The sequence below is a fragment of the Hyperoodon ampullatus genome, assembly GCF_949752795.1.
Source record: "Hyperoodon ampullatus genome assembly, chromosome: 5".
NCBI classification, from domain to species: domain Eukaryota; kingdom Metazoa; phylum Chordata; class Mammalia; order Artiodactyla; family Ziphiidae; genus Hyperoodon; species Hyperoodon ampullatus.
The window spans coordinates 32,449,239-32,468,285 of record NC_136918.1 but is presented as its reverse complement, the minus strand read 5'-3'; the positions used below and the strand labels follow the sequence as shown (position 1 = coordinate 32,468,285).

The window sequence follows — 19,047 nt, the reverse complement described above, 5'->3', positions numbered from 1 at the left end:
AAAGAATTTAAATATGATCTGGCCTGGGAGTGAGGAGTGAACGGGAGCAGAGGGAACTGCCCCAATGTGAAAGACCCTAAGACAAGTTCATAAAATAATAAAAGTTAAAAGATCCTTTGTACCTTTGAGAGAAACAGCTTGAAATTAGTAACCAAACCTCAGTAGCCCTGAGCATAATCCCTGAAGAGTGAAGCTAATGAAACCCCAGCCATCAGAGTGAATCCTGAACACAGATATGAAATCATTGATGATACTATAGCCATCGGTTGAGACTAAGTGCGATTGGCAATACCAGTGGGGCACTGCCCATTGCTTTTCTTCAAAGCCACCACTTGGTGTCTGCCATTTTCCTCCTCTCCTGCTTTGGCTCACTGTGGCGATGCTTCCTCTAAGCCACTGATATTGCTAAGCCGCAGACGCTCATCAGGTCCCAGCACGTCTGCCAAATCAACCTGCTTCAGCAGTAACCCCAAGGGTGTAAAACTTTTCCCTCTACCTGCGCTATGCTGTGTTAACAATACTAAGAATACTGTGGTAATGATAATAGACAACATTTATTAAGCACTTACTATGTGCAAGTCACTGTGGACAACACTTTACATACATTCTCAAATTTTTCTTTATGACCTGACCTTACGAAGTCAGTACGATTACCCCCATTTTATAGATGAAAAAAAAGTCTTAGAGAAATTAAGCTATTCATTGTTGCTGGTAAGAAGGAATTTGAATCCAGGTCTGTCCGATTCCAAACTTGTGGTGCCCTGTATGCACACTGCCTATGTTAGTATGGAGTTTCCCCTGAGAAACAGCATCTGAGACAAGGATTTAAGTGCATGCAGTTTGTATGGGAGGCAATCCCAGGAACAGTGGAAAGGGAGCAGGGAAAGTAAGATGGTGAACGGAAGAAAGCAAATAGAGGTGTGTTATCAAGCCAGTTATCCCTGGAGCCCAGTCCTGCTGGAGGACTCTGGGAGACAGTGCAGAACACACCTCAGAGTTACCCCAACCTGAGGGGTGAGGAAGTTCTCCATCACTGGCTAAGAGCTACTTCCTCACCCTGTTCCCATCTGTCATTGACTGAGGGCTTCTTCCAGGGCCATTAACTTTCTGGAATTAACAGTTTGCCCAGCTCATGGCCTGAGCTTGCTCCTTTTGCTCCAGAAAAAAAGCTCTTAGGTAGGAAGTCACATTTGTACACAATAAGCAACGTTTTTTTTTTTAAATCTTTATTGGAGTATAATTGCTTTACAATGGTGTGTTAGTTTCTGCTTTATAACAAAGTGAATGTTATACATATACACATGTTCCCATATCTCTTCCCTCTTGCATCTCCCTCCCTCCCACCCTCCCTATCCCACCCCTCTAGGTGGTCACAAAGCACCAAGCTGATCTCCCTGTGCTATGTGGTACCAAAATGTTCATTGCAGCTCTATTTACAATAGGCTGGAGATGGAAACAACCTAAGTGTCCATCATCGGATGAATGGATAAAGAAGATGTGCACATATATACAATGGAATATTACTCAGCCATAAAAAGAAACGAAATTAAGCAACCTTTTTAAAATTTATTTATTTATTCATTCATTTAATTTTTGGCTGCATTGGGTCTTTGCTGCTGCGTGCAGGCTTTCTCTAGTTGCGGTGAGCAGGGGCTACTCTTTGTTCCGGGGCACAGGCTTCTCATTGTGGTGGCTTCTCTTGTTGCAGAGCACAGGCTCTAGGCTCATGGGCTTCAGTAGTTGTGGCACATGGGCTTCAGTAGTTGTGGCTCGCGGGCTCTAGAGCACAGGCTCAGTAGTTGTGGCACATGGGCTTAGTTGCTCTGCGGCATGTGGGATCTTCCCGGACCAGGGCTCAAACCCGTGTCCCCTGCATTGGCAGGCGGATTCTTAACCACTGTGCCACCAGGGAAGCCCCAGTAAGCAGCCTTTGAAAGCATATGGATGGATGCCAGCAACCTCTGCACAATGCCTTACAGAGATTTTAATAATTTTTAGCATTTTAATCACTACTGTTTCTCTCCTTCGGTAAGGGACAAGTCCATAAGGGCTGCAGGGCAATAAGTGACTGACACTGTGCTGTAGTAAAATCACACTTGACCTTCAAACCTGACACATTGTCCCAAACCAGCTACTTTGTGTAACTTCCCTAGATGAGATCATTCCGAAGGGGCTCTCTTGATCCTTGCTGCGTCAGACCCATCCCACTGGCCTTCCTATCATGACCAGAAATATCTGAATCCTAGGATGACCTCAGTTAAGCTGTCAAACTGAGACCCCTGTAACATATGGTTTGTATTTCTCCTTTAAAAAGAACAACACTCAGGAAGCAATAAAACCAAGATTTTTTTTAAGAAAAAGAAGTGGGCTATTTCTTTCCTAAATTAAGCTATTTTGATTAAAGTGAAGACTGCAGATACTTTTAAAGCTTCTGTTGGAAGTGCAAAGATTATGGCTCAATTCCATTTTCTCCGTGTTCCATGCCCTCTTTCTCCTTGATGCTATTCAATCTGGCACCTCTTTCTCCCTCATTAACCAACAGCTTCCAAGACCACCAGGGCCCTGCAGCAGAAGGCACTGGACACTCAAGTGTTGAAAGCTGGTTTTGAATTATGTAAAAATAGGATTCTTAACCTGAAATTCTTGGAGAGGCTCCTGAATGCCTCTGATAAAATTGTATACATCAGTATGTTTCATAAATGTGCACATTAGCATTTTTCTGAGGAAAAACTATAAAACTTTTAGCAAATTCTCAAAATTGTATAGGATTTCAAAAGATTAAGAACCCTTGTGTTAGAATTAATTCCAGATGTCACCAGATGGCTTGAGGAAAAGCAGTAGGGCAGTCTCAGATCTCTCCAAGCAGAACTGAGTTCGTGTTCCTAACATTTAATTTATTATTCAGTTCACAGCTTTTGTGAATCTTGTCTCCTAGCTACAGATCTTAACGTGTGTTTTTAGTTTAGATTTTTATATACTTTGCAACTTTGGTGTTTTCCTATAAACTGGAACATGGTTAAACATGAACAAAGGTTTTCACACTTTAGAGGCGAGCTGACTGGATAAAGCCACTGGTCCAACATACTAAATTATAAAATACTGCCTAGACCAAGCTGAGTTGTTAACCATGACACAAAACTTCGCTATCAGGGCTTCCCTTCCCTGGTGGCGCAGTGGTTGAGAGTCCGCCTGCCGATGCACGGGACGCGGGTTCGTGCCCCAGTCCGGGAAGATCCCACGTGCTGCGGAGCGGCTGGGCCCGTGAGCCATGGCCGCTGAGCCTGCGCATCCGGAGCCTGTGCTCCGCAACGGAGAGGCCACAACAGTGAGAGGCCCGCGTACCGCAAACAAAACAAAACAAAACAAAACCCTTCGCTATCAGGCTCAGAGGGCTGAGTCCTGAATAATCCTGAGTCTTGGAGCATTCAAGTGGCTGGCAGTCCCAGTGCAACAAAGCAGTCCAAGCGCTGGTTGGTTCACTTATTTACTCAACAATTTAAAAATTCCTACTCTGTGCAACGCATTGTGCTAGGTAGTAGGGATGCTACACTGAATAAGTTTCCTGCTTTCATAGATATTAAATTCTACTTGGGAAGACAGACATTAAATAACTAATCACATAAGTGAAAAGTGATGCTGTAACAGCATAGTATAGGGGCACACGAACTAGGTTGCAGGAGTGGGGTGGAAGGAAAGGCTTTCTTGAGAAAGTAACCAGAGAGCAAACTCAGAAGCCTATGGCTTCAGTTACCACAGATGACTGAAAAATGTGTTTCTGTAGCCCATATCTCTCCACCAAGCTCCAGACTCAAATAACCAGTAGCCTACTTGATATTACTTGTATGACTCCAAGGCACTTCTAATCTACATGCCCCAAAATGAGAGTTCCTAGTTTGTACTTTTTTTTTCATAATAAAATGTTGGGGGGAAATGAGTTCATAAACTTCCCTCCTAAATATCATCTCTCCCACTACCCATCCAGATGCAAAACCTAGAAACCAAGGCCAATGTAAATACCTCCCCTTTGCCTTACTTCCCAAATTTATCACTAAGTCCTGTTCATTTTACCTCCTATGCTTCTCTCACATCTTCCCACACACCACCCTCCATTCTAGCTACTAACGTATTTCCTCTGGACAATATGGTGGCTTTCTATGACTCTGATCATGGTAGGAAACAGAAAACACTCTCAGCTAGACTTCTAATGACAGAGTTGTGGATGAGGAAGCCAACAAGGAGTGTGCAGACACCCAGAGAGTAGCAAAGCATTATCACCCTGAAGGGACAAGGGGAGCAAATGTTTTATTGGAGCCTGGAGAGAACTGGAGCCCAGTGGCTTCTCTGAGTTGTAGTCTCAGAGAGCCAAGGCATCAGCCAGAATGGTGCTAAGAGGGGAGGAATTCTCCAATCTCTCTCCTCTTTCCCTCCTATCTCTCTCCTCTTTCCCTCCTATCTTCTGCCAGGTGACTCCTATTGACTAAACAAAACCTAAAGCTGAAACGCAATTCTGAGTGATGCCATCCTTGCACACAGCTTGTGGGAGCCAGGGTGGGCAAAAATCTCCCCGTCCTCCAAATACTGCATATCTGTGCTCTGAGCGCTGATTGATGTTCCTGATCACAGAGGTGCAGACAAAGAGGTGGGTGGCCACTGTTGTTGCACATCCCTCCATTGTTGTAAGCCCCTCCCCCTCTGGATGAAGTGACTCATGAGATTTAAAGGGCTGGCACCCTTTCTTCCTCCTTTCATTTTTCTCTTTTTCCTCTTTTGAGAGTCAGACATTAAAGACTGGGATATTCAAAAGCAACTATTGTTGCTATACAGGGAAAATTAGAACATGATCATGCATGCCCAGGGAAAATCTTAAAGATTCAACATACACACAAAAACTGTTAGAACTAATAAGTGAATTCAACAAAGTAGCAGGATACAAAGTCAACACACAAAAATTAGTAACATTCCTGTACAACTAACAATGAACAATCTGAAAAGAAAATTAAGACATTTCCATGTATGTACAATATGGAAATTTCCACTATGTATAATGTTATAAATATTATAATTCCATGTATAATAGCCTTAAAAAGAATAAAATACTTAGGAATTAACTTAACCAAGGAAGCGAAAGACTTCTACAATGAAAACTTCAAAACAATGATGAAAGAAATTGACATAAATAAATGCAGCACATCCCATGTTCATGGATTGAAAAATATTTTAAGATGTCACTATTACCCAAAGTAATTCACAGTTCCAATCCCTACCACAACCCCAGTGCCAGAGATGGGAAAACTCATCCTGAAATTCATATGGGATCTCAAGGTACCCTGAATAGCCAAAACAATCTTGAAACAGAAGAGCAAAGCTGGAGGAGTTACATTTCCTGATTTCAAACTTACCACAAGGCTACCATAATAAAATCAGTTTGGTACTGGCATAAAGGCAGATAAATAAACCAATGGAATAGATAGAGAGCCCAGAAAGAAACCCTTACGTACTTGGCCAAATAATTTTTGAAGGGTGCCAGGACCATTCAATGGGGAAAGGACAGTCTTTTCAACAAATGATGCTGGGAAAACTGGATATCCACATGCAAAAGAATGAAGTTGGACCCTTACCTAACATCATATATGAGAATTAACTAAAAATGGATCAAAGATCTAAATGTAAGACTTAGAAGTATAGAAATCTTAGAAGAAAACATAGGGCAAATCTTCATGACATTAGATATGCCAATAATTTCTTGGATGTGACACCAAAGACATAGGTAACAAAAGAAAAAAAAGGACAAATTGGAAACTTCATGAAAATAAAAAACTTCATTTTTCAAAAGACAGTATCAACAGAGTAAAAGGGCAACTCACAGAATGGGAGAAAGTATTTACAAATCATATATATGGCAACAGATTAATACCCAGATATGTAGAGAACTCCTGAAAATCAACAACAAAAATACAAACAACCCAATTTTTAAAAGGGCAAAGGATTTGAATAGACATTTCTCCAAAGAAGATATGGAAATGGCCAATAAGGACATGAAAAGACGCTCAACATCACTAATCATTAGGGAAATGCAAATCAAAATTACAACGAGATACCACCTCACACCAGTTAGGATGGTTACTATTAAAGAAACAAAAAAATAGGGCTTCCCTGGTGGTGCAGTGGTTAAGAATCCACCTGCCAATGCACGGGACATGGGTTCGAGCCCTGGTCCAGGAAGATCCCACATGCCGCGGAGCAACTAAGCCCGTGCGCCGCAACTACTGAGCCTGCGCTCTAGAGCCCGCGTGCCACAACTACTGAGCCTGTGTGCCACAACTACTGAAGCCCACGTGCCTAGAGCCCGTGCTCCGCAACAAGAGAAGCCACTGCCATGAGAAGCCCGTGCACCGCAACGAAGAGTAGCCCCCGCTCGCCGCAACTAGAGAAAGCCCGCGCACAGCAACAGAGACCCAACGCAGCCAAAAATAAATAAATAAATTTAAAAAACAAAAAACAGAAAATAAGTGTTGGTGAGGATGTGGAGAAATTGGAACCCTTGTGCACTGTTGTGAAGTAAATCAGAAAGAGAAAAGCAAATACTGTATGCTAACGCATATATATGGACTCTAAAAAAAAATAAAATGGCACTGATGATCCTAGTGGCAGGGCAGGAATAAAGACGTAGACATAGAGAATGGACTTGAGGACACGGGGTGGGGGGCGCCGGGGGGTGAGGCTGGGGCGAAGTGAGAGTGGCATGGACATATATACACCACCAAATGTAAAATAGTTATAGCTAGTGGGAAGCAGCAGCAAAGCACAGGGAGATCAGCTCGGTGCTTTGCGAGGACCTGGAGGGGAGGGATAGGGAGGGTGGGCGGGAGGCTCAAGAGGGAGGGGATATGGGGATACATGTATGCATATGGCTGATTCACTTCGTTGTACAACAGAAACTAACACAGTATTGTGAAGCAATTATACTCCAGTATAGAGTATATTTAAAGAGTATCCATCGTTTACCCTCCTCATTGCGTGGCTGACCGGGAGCTGAGGCTCCCTGCACTGCCCAGCATCATGAGAGAGTATTTTACCTCATATCGCTAGCCTGGGAAAAGATCAAAATCCAGAATTCAAAGTACAGTTTCTACTGAATGCATATTGCTTTTATATCATCATAAAGTCGAAAAATCCTTAGTCGGACTATCATAAGTGTGGACTGTCTGTACACAGTTGAAAAAAGTCTAGAAGGGAATGTACCAATGTTAAGAGTGGTGTTCCCTGGGTAGTGGGATCATGGGTGATTTTTATTTCTTATCTATAAGCATGCATTAATTAATACATGCTTTCTTAAAATAAGCAGGTATTAATTAAGAAAAATCAGAATAAGTTTTTTGTTTGTTTTTTGCGGTACGCAAGCCTCTCACTGTTGTGGCCTCTCCCGTTGCGGAGCACAGGCTCAGCGGCCATGGCTCACGGGCCTAGCCGCTCCGCGGCATGTGGAATCTTTCCGGACCGGGGCACGAACCCATGTCCCCTGTATCAGCAGGCAGACTCTCAACCACTGCGCCACCAGGGAAGCCCCAGAATAAGTTTTGACAAGTCTAGTCAACTAAGAAAAACATCTGAAACCTCAGGTGAATACGTTAAACATTTATAGGAGAGGGATGAAGAAGGGAGAGGTTTCCACAATTTAATCTAACTCAAAGCTAAATTTATTAAATACCTAGTTTCCCCAAATCACTCAGTATGAGTGTGCAATATATTGGTGGACAGATTTCAGTTTCTGGGTTATTTTAATTCTAATTAAGACTTTCAAAAGGTAGATTTTTTTCCTTAAAAAAAAATGAAATCAATTAGATTTTTAATTTCTCCCCAACTTGATTTAAAACATTAACCCAAAACTAAATGCCTTAAAAAAACAGACATTCACATTAAAATTCGTGCAGCATGCCAATGGTAAGAATATTGTTATTCTTTATTAACAGTGATTACCTCCACTGAAGAGTAAATAACTATGCTTGGAAGTAAAACCAAAATCGCAACTAATGAGCGCCGTTCTGACATCGAGGGCCACAAAATGAAAAATTTGAAACTGCCATCATAATTACGCAGAGATAACGAGACCGAGGATTGATTTTTATTGATTATCAAGAACAAATACATTCAAAATGGTATACTAAACACCAACTAAAAATACAGTCAAAACCCAGAGCCAGAGGAAACCTGTTCAGAAACCTGTTCGCCCTCTACCGCAGTCCCTTCCTCTGGTCCCGGCGGGTCCCCTTCGCCACTTCTCCCAGCTGTTGCAGGGCAGCGCTCCTCCATGGAAACTCTCGCTGCAGGGATGCAGGACGGAGAACTCAGGTCTCCCAGGTGATCAGAAAACCCGCTCAGCCCAGCGCTCCAGCTGCTCGCCCCGCCCGCCCCGGCCCCGCCCCGCCCGCCCCGGCCCCGCCCCGCCCCTGGCCACGGAGAGCTCGCCGGCGTCCTGTGCGTCTCTCGCCCTCCGCCGCAGTGTGACGAGCCGGGGCCGGGAGGGGCCTATTGCGCAAGCGAAGGGCGCTGGGCTGCGGGTAGGAGAGAAGGTTTGTCTGCGCGCCAGAGACAATGAGGCGCGGCGTTCGGCGGGCTCCTTCCCGGAAGCGGAAGCTCAGGGGGCGGGCCAAGGGGGGCCGGGAGTTCGCGGCGGTTAATTCCTTTTACGGTGCGCCTCTGCTTCACTCCTTTTGGGCTTTTCTGAAGCTGCGAGAGATGGTCAGGTCCGGATCTCGACCGGGCCAGGTGAGGTCTGCGGACCTGAGGAGTCCACTGTGAGGGTGGAGAGGGACGGAGGGAGTCCTCGGGCCGGGAGACGTGCAGAGCTCCCTGGGGCAAAAAGTAAAAACCGAGACAGTGCTGCCGCACTAAAAGTAAATGCTGGGAGAGGAGATGAGGCGGGGGTGGGGTGGGGACCTAATCGTAACACCCTAACACAGCCGCTCTGCCCTTAGATGTATATTCTGTTGTAATCGTTGGGGTCCACCTGAGCGCTGGCTTTGGTGTGGGCCCCGGGTTCGTGTCCAGCCTCCGCCGCTGGGTGGGTGACTTGACCTCTCGGAGTCTCAGGACGTTGTTGCATCAACTACAGGTTCTCTCGGCTTTTCCAACAAGTGCCGCTACTAGCTGGATCTTCCGTCACAGTTGCTGGTATTTTACTACTAGTTAAAAAAAGAAACCACAACTCTCCCAGTTAGTGTCCCTGCATTTAGTCTTACCCCTCCTCAAATGCACACCCCTCATCGATTCTCTTTTCTGCTTAAAATCCAGCTCTGGAACACTTCTTTCTGTTTTTTTTCCAAGATAAAATCTCAGTTCTTTGGCCTGTCCACACAGCCATCTTTCGATCGGGCCCGTGCATTCCTTACCAGCCTCCACCCCCATTCCAGTAATACCCAGAGCTCTTAACCTGTGTGTTCTCCAGTGCCCTGGGCGCCCGTGTTCTCTCAGGCCTCTGTGCCTTTGCTCTTTATTCTGCCTAGAATGCCCTTCTCTGCCTGAAATCTCCGCTTTCCGTCTCTTGTCCCTCAGCTCAAGGACCACTTACAGAAGTCTTGTCCAACACTCTCACATTTCCATCGTTTGGGTGCCCCCCAGCGCCTCTTTTGTGCCCTTGCTAACCCTTATCAAGCCATTTTTCAGCCTAGAGCATTGCTCGGCTTCCTCCGCTACTAAACAGTTTATCTCTGTATTTTCAGGTAATCAGTCAACCAATAGGAATCAGTAAGTCCTCACTTAGACCCTCTACTTAGAGTGCTCTTACTCCTCCTTAAGTATAGCCACACACGCATCCCTTTGTTTGGTCTTCCTTCATTTATCAACTCACTTTTAATGCTGTCTTCCCCATTAACGTGAATTTTACATTTTTTTGAAAACCTGGTTCCAGATTTTCTTCATGAGTACTTCCAGAGCAGCCCCACCCTTATAGATCTTTCTTTTATATTGAATGAACGCAGAATACGTGCAGTCAGCACGGGGGGAAAACATGGTTTTTGTAGTCACAGTCACCTCCGGATTCAAATTCCAATTCTGCCACTACTGTCATAGTGATAGTAAGCAAAGTACTTTTTATTGCTCCGGGCCTCCTTTTCCTTATCTATAACATAGGTGTAAAATTCTGCCTCAAAGAATTGGGGAGGTTAAATGAGAGAACCTGATAAAACATCTGTTTCACACTTGGCATAAATTGTGCAACACAATTTAGCCCCCTTAAAAACAGTTTATTACCATCTCAATGATAATAATAGCAGCTAACATTTGGGTAGCACTACTACAGATATTACATATAATTTCTCATTTAATCTTCACAATAGTCTTAGGAGGTAGATAACACTCCTCATTTTATTGATGAGGAAATTGAGGGATGGAGACTTCAGATAACTTCCCTACAGTTACACAACTGGTTAGCAGTGGAGACAGGATTGATACCCACATAGCTGGTGCCAGAGTCCATTCTTTTAAACATTACTCTTTTAAACATCTCTTAGATACATGACTTTGAACAAGCCACCTTTCTGAAAATTAGGTTCCCATCTCACAGAAGTAATAACAACTCACAGGGTGTGGATTAAGTGGAAATGAAAGGCTTTAGTACACTAAATTATTCCACAAATATAATTTTATCTTGCACTTGTTGGTAGGAGATATGACTCCTAAGAAATATTTATGATTTTCTCAAATAGCAAAGTAGAAAGTTTAATGATAATACTTAGTGGGAGTAAATATGAGATAAAGCAAACTGATTCTGTCGTGCATTGCCATTTGGGGCACTTGTTTTGGAAAGTGGTTTTGCAGTTTGTATCTAGGTCCTTTAAACAACTAATAACCTGTTATCAAATAATTAAGCTTTTAATCTTGAATGTGAAAGGCTGTTTTCAGTATATGAAAACATTTATTTCAGGTTTGTTTTTTGACTGTGAAAAATATGAAGCAAACCAAGGGCACATTATATTACTTCCACTCAAGGAAATACTATACAACCATTAAAAAATTTGAAGACTATGTTAATATGGAAAAAGACTTAAAAATAAAAACACAAGACTCAAAATTGCAACTATCTAGTCATGATGACTAAATAAATAATCCATATGAAGCCCCAGTAGCAAATAGCACAGCTATTGCCTAGATCTTGGTTTTTAAATACTGTTTTCTACTAAAAGGAACCATGACTTTTGGGAGAAATGGTCAACTCTAGGGCTGAGACCTAGACATATAAAAATAAAATGGAAACTACAGAGTGAAAAGGCAACTTATGGAATGGGAGAAGAATTTGTAAACCATATGTCTGATAAAAGGTTCATAAACAAAATATATAAGGAACTCCTACAACTCAACAGCAAAAAACCAAATAACCTGATTGAAAAATGGGCAAAGGACTTGAACAGGCATTTCTCCAAAGAAGATGTACAAATGGCCAACAGGTATATGAAAAGATGGTCAACATCACTAATCAAGGAAGTGCAAATCAAAACCACAATGAGATATCACCTCACACCTGTTAGGATAACTATTATTAAGAAAAGCACAAAACAACAACAGCAAAAAACAATCCAGAAAATAACAAGTGTTGGTGGGGATGTGGAGAAATTTGAACCTTTGTACACTTGTTGATGGGAACGTAAAAGGGTGCAGCCACTATGAAAAACAATGTGAAGTTTCCTGAAAAATTAAAAATAGAACTATCATGTGATACAGTAGTCCCCCTTTGGATATTTATCCAAAAGAATTAATAACAGGATCTTGAAGAGATATTTGCACTCCTGTGTTCATGTAACATTATTCACAATAGCCAAGATGTGGTAACAACCTAAATGTCCATTGATGGATTAGTGGATACACAATGGCATGTTATTCAGCCTTAAAAAAAGGAAGGAAATCCTGCTATATGCAACATGAATGAACCTTGAGGATACTATGCTAAGTGAAATAAGCCAGTCACAGGGCAAATATTACATCATTCCACTTATATAAGGTATCTAAAAATAGTCAAACTCATAGAAGCAGAGAGTAGAATGGTAGTTGCCAGGGGCTGGAGGGAGGAGGAAATGGAGAGTTGCTATTCAATGAGTATAAACTTTTAATTATGCACGATGAGTAAGTTCTAGAGATCTGCTATAATCATCATACGATAGTTAACAGTACTATGTTGTGCACTTAAAAGTTTGGTAAGAGGGTAGATTTCATGTTACCACAATGAAAAAAAAACCTGGTTATTGTAAGCAATAGCTCAAAAAATAATGGGGACATGTTAAAAAGATACAGGAGCCTGTTTGAAAACACTCCTACTGACAATCTGGGGCAATCTGAGCGTTAGTATAAATAATGATAATAATGCATCATAACCCATTAAGTAAAACAGGAATCAGTAAGTCCATACTAACAAGTGAAGAAGTACTTCACTAAGGTTGAATGCCAACTAATAAATGTAGAAGGAATGATGTAAGTTAGAAAAATCACTATTTGACAAATGATTAAGGCAAGAATCCTCAATGGATGCTACTGGATGAAAGTTTGATTAATAGGATGTTTGTGTAATTTCAAAGTATCTCCCCACAAAATGCTTAATATTTACAAAGGTGAAAATAGTAAGCTTGTAGTGAAAACTCTGATAGGCACCATCTTTAATCAAACTTAACATCACCAGTAATGGGACAAACTGACATCATATGCCTGCTCATATTGTATTGAGAAGGATACAACATCCCTTTTGTGGTATTCCTGCCAAAAAAGCACAACCTGAAACTAGTCATGGGAAAGCAGACAAGTCCAAATGTCCAGAGGGACATTCTACCAAAGTAAATGCTCATACTCTTTAAATATGTCAAGGCTGTAAAAGACAATGAATGACAACCGGAGGATCTGTTACAGATTAAAGGAGGCTAAAGAGATAGGACAACTTAAAATGCAACGTATGATCCTCGATTGGATGGAGGCCAGAATTTTTTTTCTATAAAGTACAGTGTTGGGATAATTGGCAAAATGTGAATAAGATCTGTAGATTAGATTATAGTATGGTTTCAGTGTTAATTCCCTGATTTTGATAATTATACTTTGGTTATATGAGAGACTGACCTTGTCCTTAGGAAATATTTAGGAATAAATATTATTTATAAATTTATTTACTTATGTTTGGCTGTGTTGGGTCTTCGTTGCTGCGCACGGGCTTTCTCTAGTTGCAGCGAGCAGGAGCTACTCTTCATTGCAGCGCACAGACTTCTTATTGTGGTGGCTTCTCTTGTGAAGCACGGGCTCTAGGCACGTGGGCTTCAGTAGTTGTGGCACAAGGGCTTAGTTGCTCCCCGGCATGTGGGATCCTCCCAGACCAGGGATCGAACCCGTGTCCCCTGCATTGGCAGGTGGCTTCCCAACCACTCCTCCACCAGGGAAGTCCCAGGAATAAATATTTAAATATAAACTGGTATCGTGTCTGTAACTTAATCTGACATGGTTCAGACAAAAAGTAATTATATACATTTTTTTTGAGAGAGAACATGGCAGATGTAGTAAAATGTCAACAGTTGGGGAATCTTGGTGACATGTATACAATTATTTGTACTATTATTTAAAAATAAAGAATACAAAATAAATTTGAAGGAAATGTGCCAGTATGATACTGTTACAGGGTGCTTTATTTTGGTTAATTTTCTTTACCTGGTTTTCTGTAATATAATCTAATGTGTGTGTTTTTTGGAGAAATGCTGTATATAATCTTACAATTATGCCATTATTTATCTCAGATAGTATACTAATTTTAATTTTGAAAGATAATTATTGTGGTAGTTGTTTTTAGACCTAGCAGCACAATGGTTTGGCTTTTTATTGTGGTCCTGGCCAGGACACCGACATAGATATTGTGAAAGGAAAGGCCCTGAGGGGGTCATGCAGGGGCCAGTGGAGCTATGTTACATGGGATCTTACTTCCGCCAGTGTTGGTCCTCACTGCTGGCTTTATGACTCCATCATATTCTAAGTTATCTTAAGGAGAAGTAAAACTTTTTATCAACCCAATTTAAAAAAATGTATTCTCAGTAGCATTCTTAGAAGGAGAGTGTACATATTCAAGCAAATAATAGAATATTGTAAAACTCCAGAAAGTTTAATAGTTAATGCTCAAAGCTGTCCTGAGATGAAATATGTAAACATGTCAAGAAAAATCCTAAGTGTAACTGCCAACAGTGACTACACCTGAAGGCTAAAATGAGGGAGTGAGTAGGGAATATAATTGTGTCTTTTAAAAGTTATATTTTGAATAGACATTATATTTATATGATATAAAGTTTTTAAGATATAAAAAGGTATACCATGGAAAGTTTCCCTTCTTGCTTTGTCTCCCAGATTCTGTTTCCCTCCCTGGAGGCAACTACAATTAACTATTTCTTTTGTAACTCTCAAGGTATTGGATGCATGTAGAAGCAAATTTTTTTCTTTATTCTATACAAGAGGTAGCCCACCTAAGGTATTTTTTTAATCAAAAATTAAAAAAACATATGAGTTTAAAAAGAAAGATTGAGAGAATGAGATATAGATAAAGAGGAATGGTAGAGTTTTCATGTGCTAGTCTTGTCAGGCATTCTAAAGAACGTGGATAAATAGAATCAGAGTTATGGACTCTGCCCTGTATCTTGAATTAACTTGTATGTTTTGAAGAACTGGGGAATGTAGAACATGTTCAACGGTTGAGTATAGTCCAAACTTACTATAGTAGATACTTCTGATTAAAATAATATCTCAACTTCATTTTCAGCTTAAATAGACTTGACACAAATGTATGTGTTGCTTGCTTGACATTCTATATAGAGCAAATTATTTATAAGAGTTCAATTGTAATTGTGGGTTTTATTAAAAATTAATAGCATGGTACATATATAAAATGGAGTATTGGGGCTTCCCTGGTGGCGCAGTGGTTGAGAGTCCGCCTGCCGATGCAGGGGACGTGGGTTCGTGCCCCAGTCCAGGAGGATCCCACATGCGGCGGAGCGGCTAGGCCCGTGAGCCACGGCCACCGAGCCTGCGCGTCCGGAGCCTGTGCTCCGCAACGGGAGAGGCCACAACAGTGAGAGGCCTCTGTACCACAAAAAAAAAAAAAAAAAAAAAAAAAAGGATTATTATTCAGCCTTAATAAGGAAATTTTGTACATGTTACAACATGAAGATATTGTACTAAGCAAAATAAGCCAGTCACAAAAGGACAAGTAGTGTATGATTACATTTATATGAACTTCCCAGAATAGCCAATTAATAGCAACAGAAAGTAGAAGGGTGGTTACCAGGAGCTTAGGGGAGGAGGGGATGAGACGTTAATGATTAATGGGTACAGAATTTCAGTTTGGGAAGATGAAAAATTTCTGGAGATGGATGGTGGTGATGATTGCTCAGCAATGTGAATGTATTTAATGCCACAGAACTGTATACTTTAAAATGGCTAAAATGGTACATTTTATTTTATGTATGTTTTACCACAGTAAAAAAGGGAACGCAAACAATGAATAACATTTCAGGTTTTGTCCAAACAGCATACTGAGAATGTAATAGAAAAAATATTTGTATATATACTACAATATAATGCATTATGTCATAGGTATTATCTTCAGGAAAGCACGCTGGACCTGCTAAATTAACAAGTGGAAAGAAAGGGTAAGTACATAAAGAAGTTTACAACCTCAGGAAATCTCAAGAGATTTTCAAGTGTTTGGGCTAGACTAAATTTTTCCTACCCCAGAGAACTAGATGGGTCTCTACCTTCACAAAAGTCTGGGGAGGAACTTTTCATATCTTACCCATGTTGATCATTTTAGTCTTTACAGTCTTCATAAAGTCCTGCATAAATCCATCTTTTACATGGTTGGACAAACTTTCTTATCCAACCTTTGCTGGAAAGAGAATGTCTATTTATAATATATTTTGGGAAAACAACTTTTTGTGTCATATGTAAAGATATTAACAAACTTGTTTTCTAGGACCCATTTGAGAAAGATATCCCGTTTTAATGCAGATTCTGGCTATCCCACTCATTCTGATTCAGAAAGTCAGGTAAGATTAAACTGAATAGATAAAATATATGCTATTTTAATTAGTTTTCAGGTAAAAGCTAAGAAGTGGGAATAAAAATTCAAAGGTAAAGTATTAATTGCTCTAATGAAGAATGAAGACTTTTTGCTTTAAAACAAGTCTTCTACCAATAATAAATTGCTTCTAAATAAGAAAATTTTTAAATTACAGTTTTTTTTTCCTGCATTAAAATTTTGTGTACAAATTTCTAAATGACTTTCTCCTTGCAGACTGAACCTATACAAGGGCTTGATGGTTGTGCTTCTTTGCTGCGGGACATTTTGAGAAATGAAGATTCAGGTTTTATTTTTTAAAGGCTTCTTTGCTGATCACCTTTTCTCAATTAAGTAGTTCTCTTAATGCTAATGAATTTTTGTTTTAATTATTAGTAGGTTCAGAAATAGCATATTCAGAAAATAGATATTACCCCAGACCTGTAGAAAGCAAACAATATGGATCTAAAAAGAAAGGACATGAAAAACATACTGTACCTTCTGTAGTCTGGAAGGAAATTTGTAAGTATTTTTTTCTCTTATTTATTTAAATATACTTAATTCCGGGGGTTTTGATAAATTATTGGGATTATGCAGTTGGATTCATTTTAATAACATTGGTTATTCAGGTGTGTGTGTGTGCTTGTGCTTTTTTTCCCCTCTATTCAGCTTCTAATCACTGAGTAGTTACTTTCCCAAGAAGAAAAGTAGAAAAAAAAGTGACTAGGTTTGTAGGAGGAAAGGTTCAAATTCACTTTGACATTTGGGAGGTATATAGAGTTATCTTTGTTCTCCCTGCCCCTTGTTTTCATAGATATTCACAAATTGGTTGTGTTTCATGTGTATATTTATTGTTTTAAAAATACTTTATGTATATATATATATATTTTAAGTAGGTTCAATAGCTCAATTTTTGTGCTGCACAGTTAGAAGACATGGTAATAGGAAGGTAAAATTCCAAGTTGGATAAGATATGTAAGGAAAGAAGGCCTGCCACTGATTGATGGTGACTGTGGCCAAGGATGTTTTATACCCTCACAGTTAATCTTGCTGACTTAATTAAGTATAATAATTCAGCAAACAGTTTAGAATAATCAAGTTTTGATTATGTTGTTCCATAGAGGCCTATAGAACAAGATAGCCCAAAATGGAAATGAAAAAGTCCATAATGGGGCTTCCATGGTGGCACAGTGGTTAAGGGTTCGATCCCTGGTCCAGGAAGATCCCACATGCCATGGAGCAACTAAGCCTGTGCGCCACAACTACTGAGCCTGTGCTCTAGAGCCTGCGAGCCACAACTACTGAAGCCCATGCGCCTAGAGCCCATGCTCCGAAACAAGAGAAGCCACCACAACGAGAAGCCCGCGCACCGCAACTAAGAGTAGCCCTCACTAATTGCAACTAGAGAAAGCCCACATGCAGCAACGAAAACCCAACACAGCCAAAAATAAATAAATAAAATAAATAAATGTATTTAAAAAGAAAAAATAAAAGTCCACAATGGGAATTCAGATGGTCAAGAATGGAACCAGCTAGTTCCACAGTACAGGTGGGCCAAAAATGTTAACACAGCAGTGCATGCTTAGATTCAGCTTAGGCAAGGAGTGAAGTCTAGAAAATTATCTACAGCAATAGCCCTGGGTATTAAGAGATCAGGATCCAGGCAAAGAGGCTGAGAAAACGAGGGCAGAACATTCATAGGACTAGAGGTTGATGTTGCAGGTGGTCCTGAGTCAGAGAACTAAGGCAGAGGAAACAACTTACTAACCTATCTTGGAGGCCAGTCGCATTTAGCCTTGTATTGTCTTGACCTGCTCTGCTCAAGATGACAGTCTGTAGCCAAAGGTGGCCACTGAACATTCTAAGTATGGCTAGTACAACCAAGGAGCTGAATTGTAAATGGCATTTAATTTTACTTAAATTTAATTTTAATTTGAAAACTGGTACTTGATCCAGTTATTAGAAAACTTTTAAGTATGTTTGGAATAACTTGGGTACATGAATCTACTTTTTTCAGCTGTAAATTTTATTAAATCTAATACAGATCAAGGATTTCTGATGCAAATTTACCATCCAGATTGAGATGTGCTTAATAGTAAAATACACAGTATGCTTAGAATATTTAATGCAAAAAATAAAATATCTTAATGTTTAATGTTAATTACATACTGAAATGTTAATATTTTGGCTATATTGATTTGAATAAAACATGAAAATTAATTTTACCCATTTTTAATTTTTTTAATATTGCTACTGGAAAATTTAAAATTGCATATATGGTTTACACTATATTTCTATTGGACAACATTGGTCTAAACCAGGGTCAGCATACTACAGCCAGTTTTGCTTTATAAATAATGTTTAGTCATTTATTTTGTAAATAAAGTTTTATCAGAGCACAGCCATGTTAATTCATTTATGTATTTTCTTCTTTTTTAAAAAGTATTTATTATTATTTTTTGGCTGCATTGCATCTTAGTTGTGGCATACTGGATCTTCGTTGAGACACGTGGGATCTTTTGTTGTGACCCGCGTGTTCTTCACTGTGGTGCGCAGGCTTCTCTCTGGTTGTGGTGTGCAGATTTTCTCTCTCTACTTGTGGCACATGGGCTCCAGGGTGCGTGGGCTCTGTAGTTTGCAGTACGTGGGCTCTCTCCTTGAGGTGCTCAAGCTCAGCAGTTGTGGTGTGCAGGTTCAGTTGCCCGGCGGCATGTGGGATCTTAGTTCCCCGACCAGGGATCGAACCCACGTCGCCTGCATTGGAAGGCGGATTCTTTACCATGGACCACCAGGGAAGTCCCTCATTTATGTATTTTCTATGGCTACTTTTGTGCTGCAGTGGCAGAGTTGAGTAGTTGTGACAGAGACAATCAGCCCTGCTAAGCGTAATATGTTTATTCTCTGGTCTTTTAAGAAAAAGTGTGCTAACCCCTGGTCTAATTCTTAAAGTAGAATCCTATTTTGGGGGCCCAGTGGACAAAGAAAGG

The 19,047-nt window shown here is 40.5% G+C and overlaps 1 protein-coding gene across 3 annotated transcripts in view; it reads left to right on the top strand.

The window, feature by feature from the left end:
- Window positions 1-8,721: 8,721 nt before the first annotated feature.
- Window positions 8,722-19,047, top strand: part of CCDC14 (coiled-coil domain containing 14) — a gene marked incomplete at its 3' end in the record, with an annotated part of 45,472 nt that continues 35,146 nt past the window's right edge. The window contains exons 1-5 of one of the 3 annotated variants that reach the window (XM_079705336.1): window positions 8,722-8,766; window positions 15,598-15,653; window positions 15,977-16,049; window positions 16,298-16,367; window positions 16,460-16,582. In XM_079705336.1, the coding sequence (XP_079561462.1) occupies window positions 8,737-8,766; window positions 15,598-15,653; window positions 15,977-16,049; window positions 16,298-16,367; window positions 16,460-16,582 (352 nt within the window). In that variant the 5' untranslated portion in view covers window positions 8,722-8,736. Of the gene's footprint in view, window positions 8,767-15,597; window positions 15,654-15,976; window positions 16,050-16,297; window positions 16,368-16,456; window positions 16,583-19,047 lie in introns of all 3 variants that reach the window. The other 2 variants (XM_079705335.1, XM_079705337.1) reach the window with 2 other exon arrangements.